The sequence below is a fragment of the Octopus bimaculoides genome, chromosome 15 (genome assembly GCF_046866305.1).
Source record: "Octopus bimaculoides isolate indiv1 chromosome 15, ASM4686630v1, whole genome shotgun sequence".
Lineage (NCBI taxonomy): Eukaryota > Metazoa > Mollusca > Cephalopoda > Octopoda > Octopodidae > Octopus > Octopus bimaculoides.
In genome coordinates this window covers 53,507,626-53,512,625 of record NC_142942.1, presented here as the reverse complement: position 1 = coordinate 53,512,625, position 5,000 = coordinate 53,507,626, and the positions used below count along the sequence as shown (strand labels likewise).

Here is a 5,000-nt window from a genome sequence, read left to right as displayed (position 1 = left end):
ATCCATGCGAACACATTTCTCTCCTACAACATCACTATTCTCTCTCCTACACTGTCTTGCAACCCGAAATACCTCGAGTCTTTGGTCCTCACGGCGCAGAACATTGGCAAATCTTTCCTTATCTGCTTCCCCTCTGGCTAAATAAACCTGTCGCCTAGCCTCCCTTCTGGCACATTGGTACAATTCCCTGCTACCACCGTTCTTCCAGTCCTTCCAAGCTTGTTTCTTTTGTCTAATAGCCCTGTCTACCTCCTTGTTCCACCACCACGTTACTCTGGGTTGGGAGGGGACCTTACACCACCCACAAATCTGGTCGGTGGCTTTCAACAGGTTGTCCCGCAGAAATCTCCAATTGTCTTCCACGTTGTATGATGCTATATCCCCTTCTATTTCGTTAAATGCTTCAAGTAACTTGTCTCTAAGTCTCTGTCCGTTTGCAGGGTCTTTAAGCTTCCACACCCTTCTTCTCCAAGCCTGTCTAATTCTGGGCACCCATTTTGCCTTGATCCCAAAGTCGCTAACTACTAATCTATGTTGTGGGGTACATTCTTCGCCAGGGTAGGTTTTGGCATTTATAAGCCGCCCTCTTTCCCTATTTCTGGCGAGGATGTAGTCGATTTGGCTAGAGTGTCTGCCGGAGCGGTAGGTGACTAGGTGACTGGCAGGTTTCCTGAAGTTGGTATTGCAGACCATAAGATTGGTTGCATCACAGAACTCCAGCAGTCTGGTTCCCTCCTCGTTGCGGGAACCGAAGCCATAGCCTCCATGTATGCCATGGAAGCCCCCAGCACGACGTCCGACATGACCGTTGAAGTCTCCAGCCACAAAGAGAAGGTCCCTGTCACTCGTCGACGAGGTAGTTTGCAAGAGGGTGTCATATATATATATATATATATATATACATATATATATATATATATATATATATATATACATATATATATACATATATATATATATATATATATATATATACATATATATATATATATATATATATACATATATATATATATATATATATACATATATATATATATATATAGTGTTCCTTATTTACTCTTGTTCAGAAATGTGATATATGCATAAAAGAAAAAGTTATATACAAATGTACTCCTGCGAATATGTATGTACAACATCAAATAATCGACATGTGTTTGAGCATGCATGCACGCGCTTGTGCGCACGCATGTGTGTGAGTGTGTGTGCAAGAAAACAAATGCTTTTTATCATGAAAAATTATCCAACCATTACAACAAGCTCATGTGTTTGACATTTGTTAGCCATCAATAGATCGTGAATAACAATAATAATAATAATAACAATAATAATACTAATAATAATAATAATGATAATAATAACAACAATGATAGTAATAATATGATTACTTGAAGCTTGTAATGTTATTGGCAATGTGTGATTACGCTTCTGAATGAGTTCCTAATTCTCGTTATTAGCTACATGAATAAATTCGTTTATAATTCTTAGTTTCCACATGCACTCAGTTGGCCCCTCTCAGCCTAATTGACTTTATACAAAAACCTCTTCTTTTCATTGTTACATGCTCACCCCATCCCCTCAGTAGCCCCCCTCTCTCTCTCTTTCCCATTCTCTCTACCACACTCTCTAGCTATCTGTCTGTCTATCTCTTTCTATCTCTCTCTCTCTCTTTACTGTCTCCCTTTTCCTTATTTTTATCTCACTCATCAATCTCCTTACTTTCCAAACTATCAACTTCTCTCTTTTACTCCTTCTCTCTTTGTCTTTCTCTGTACATGTATGTATATTATATACGCGCACACATATATATACTTGTGTACATAAAAACATATATATATATATATGCATATATATGGGCATAGGTATTTATACATATGTACATTCATATTTATATATATATATATATATATCCATTTTCTTTTCTTTTCTTCTTTTAAATGGATATAAACTATATCCTTTATATATATATCTATTGTTTTAAGGGAATTTCATTCTTGCAGAATACCAGGTATTGAACCAGTATTTCCTTGGATGTAACCAATTAAGTTTGTATATATATATATATATATATATATATATATATATATATATATATATATATATATATATATATAAAGAGAGAGAGAGTTTGAAGTGATGTACAGATATTGTATATTTAGAATAGTAAGGTACTCAGATTGTTGGATGATTATATATATTTTTTAATTTATTTACATCTTATTTACATTTTTAGCGCTTTCTTCCATTATCGGATTTATCAATATATATATATAATCCTTTCTCCATTTTACTTATGTTGTTTCTCACAGCCTTTTCCATTCCTATGTCCACACTTTCTTTCTGACCTCTCTCTCTCTTTCTCTCTCTCTCTTTCTCTCTCTCTCTCTCTCTCTCTCTCTCTCAAAACCTTCTCAGATATTAAATTGACTTTTATTTAACCCTCTCCTCTCTTTCGCAATTCTTCTGTCTCTGCAGCTACACCACCAGGTAAGCCTGTAATAGAAGGCTTCAATCCAGAGATTCCATTGTTAGAAAACGAGCGACTGCTCGTGTCATGCAACTGGTCCGGAGGGTTTCCGTCAGCCCTAGTGCGGCTCTCCTGCGGTGCGACAATCAGCATTGGAGTTTCTGTAACCATGCTCGCGATAGATGTCAAGCGGGATTTGAATGATTTTCAGTGTATTTGTGAAGGGCTTCATCCAGGAATTAGTAAAAACACATCACAGTCGATGACTGTTTATTGTAAGTATTCTTATAATGCAAATTTTCTCTATCTTAATTCACATCATAGAGCAGCTCATATATATATATATGTGTGTGTGTATACATATATATGTACACACATACACATATATACATGCATGGCTATATATGTATGTGTTTGTGTGTGTTTGTATATAAATGTGTTTTTATATGTGTATATATATAAAAAATCCAGATTGAGTGAGTGGAACAGGTAAAATGCATGCTACATATGTTTCTCAGCTAGCTGAAGCTTGTGATGTAATATTTATGCAATGAGCTATGTACAGCATAGCTAATCATCAGGCTAAGATTACCTTAAGGAAATGAAGCTTACATTCTCACCCAGAATTTCAAAGTCAGCCACACCACAATGGCAAGTGAATTCACCACTATGGTGTGGTTGTCTAAAGTAGAAACAGTGGAAATAGCAGCTAAAATTTTTTCTGAAATTATGCTGAACTGTCTTAAGAAAAAGACAACAGAAACCATAGATCTGCTCAATAAGGTTTGGCCTGGGGTTAAAGAAACAACACCCCTAACAAAAACAACAACAACAACAACTGTTATACAATATGCAATTTTGTATGTTTTCTTTTCTTTTTCACAGATCCCCCTGCCACACCCAAAGTGTTCCCCTCAACAGTATTTCCTTGGTTTGAGAACCAAACCGAACAGATAATTTGCCGATCTGACCCCGAAGGCAATCCCCCTCCAACGACATATGAATGGTTTCCAACCGATGGAAGCAGTATGCAGGATACAAATAGCGACGCAGATGGTCATTTGACGTTCCACCAAGTCAACAGGAAACACAACTTACAAGAGTTCTATTGTGTAGCAACAAACCAATTCACACAAATGACCGAGAAATTAGTCAAATCAAAAGAGATCACCGTCCACGTTACTTGTAAGTTGTCTCCCTTTATCATTCTTCTGGTTTTTTTTAATCTTTTACTTATTGTTTATCTTTTTTATCTGATACTTGTTTCATTCATTAGACTGTGGCCATGCTGGGGCACCACCTTCAAGAACTTTGACTCAAATGAATTGAAAGATATACAATCACATCACCAAAATCTCAAAGCTCTGAGATAATTTCTGATTAATTCAAAACAATGCGAATGAATAAGAATTATATTTGACATAGTAAATCCGAATATTAAAGGGTTAAATGAGAATTGAGAAGTGGTGGGGGGGCGTTGTGCTATTCACACAGTAGTTTATATATTAACAATATATATACAGCATATCCATTCCGTTCAAAAGACAAAATAAAAACCAAAACAAATGCAAAATAGATTTGTGTTAATTCAAAAGAAATCATTACAGAATATAAAGCGTCGCAACAGAATATTTGGCCTCTGACAGGAATACATGAATGACAAGCTTTTAGTTCTTAGCTTTTATAATTTGCTTTCCAATACAAAATATGTTAAATTCATGAAATTAAATATTTCATAGTAGAGAGCCAAATCGAATTACACAATTGATTTTATACCATAACCAGTAGAATAATATAATTATATCCTTTTACGAATTCCTGGTTTTTACTTGGTTTTATGATTCGCTGTTATTTGGTTACAATAATTCCAATAGACACGACTAGTTTGGTTCCCAGTTGATCAGAGTTCAAAAACTTTTCTCTTGTATACACGTGTGCATCTAGGTTGTTTTATATACATTATTTCATTTATTATTATCATTATTGCTGGTGTTATTTTGCTTTCATTGTTTTATGTTCTTGTGATAAATAGCTTTTAGCTTCAAGCCTATATTTTTCCCCTTTTATTCTCTTATTTCTTTGTCTAACTCCTCCACTTGTACACTCAAACTCCCTATTCTTCCCCCTGATAGTTGTCTGATACGGAAATGATACTCACCATGTAATATAATAAAAGTACATTATATTTTCTTATGCATCATGATACGACACATGTTACATATAGCCCTGATATACTGTAGCATGCCGTAAACTAGCATGCTATAAAACCAGGACACATTCTGGTTGGATGGCTAATGGATATATACACTCTGAGGGCAGCCATCTTTGAGCAGCTTTATATAAAACACATTTCTGAATTAATGATGATGTCTAAATAGATGTGGCACATAAAAAACATCATTTGAGCGAGGCTGTTGCCAGTACTGCCTGACTAACCCTCATGCTGGTGGCATGCAAAAGCACCCACTACACTCTCGGAGTGGTTGGCGTTAGGAAGAACATCCAGCTGTAGAAACTCTACCAGATCAGATTG

At 35.6% G+C, this 5,000-nt stretch overlaps 1 protein-coding gene across 1 annotated transcript in view; it reads left to right on the top strand.

The window, feature by feature from the left end:
• The window catches only part of LOC106878166 (synaptogenesis protein syg-2), a 166,618-nt gene that overhangs the window by 48,203 nt on the left and 113,415 nt on the right, over positions 1 to 5,000 (top strand). Inside the window, exons 3-4 of the mRNA XM_089363935.1 lie at positions 2,476 to 2,742; positions 3,353 to 3,652. Of these exons, the coding sequence (XP_089220061.1) occupies positions 2,476 to 2,742; positions 3,353 to 3,652 (567 nt within the window). The remainder of the gene's footprint in view (positions 1 to 2,475; positions 2,743 to 3,352; positions 3,653 to 5,000) is intronic.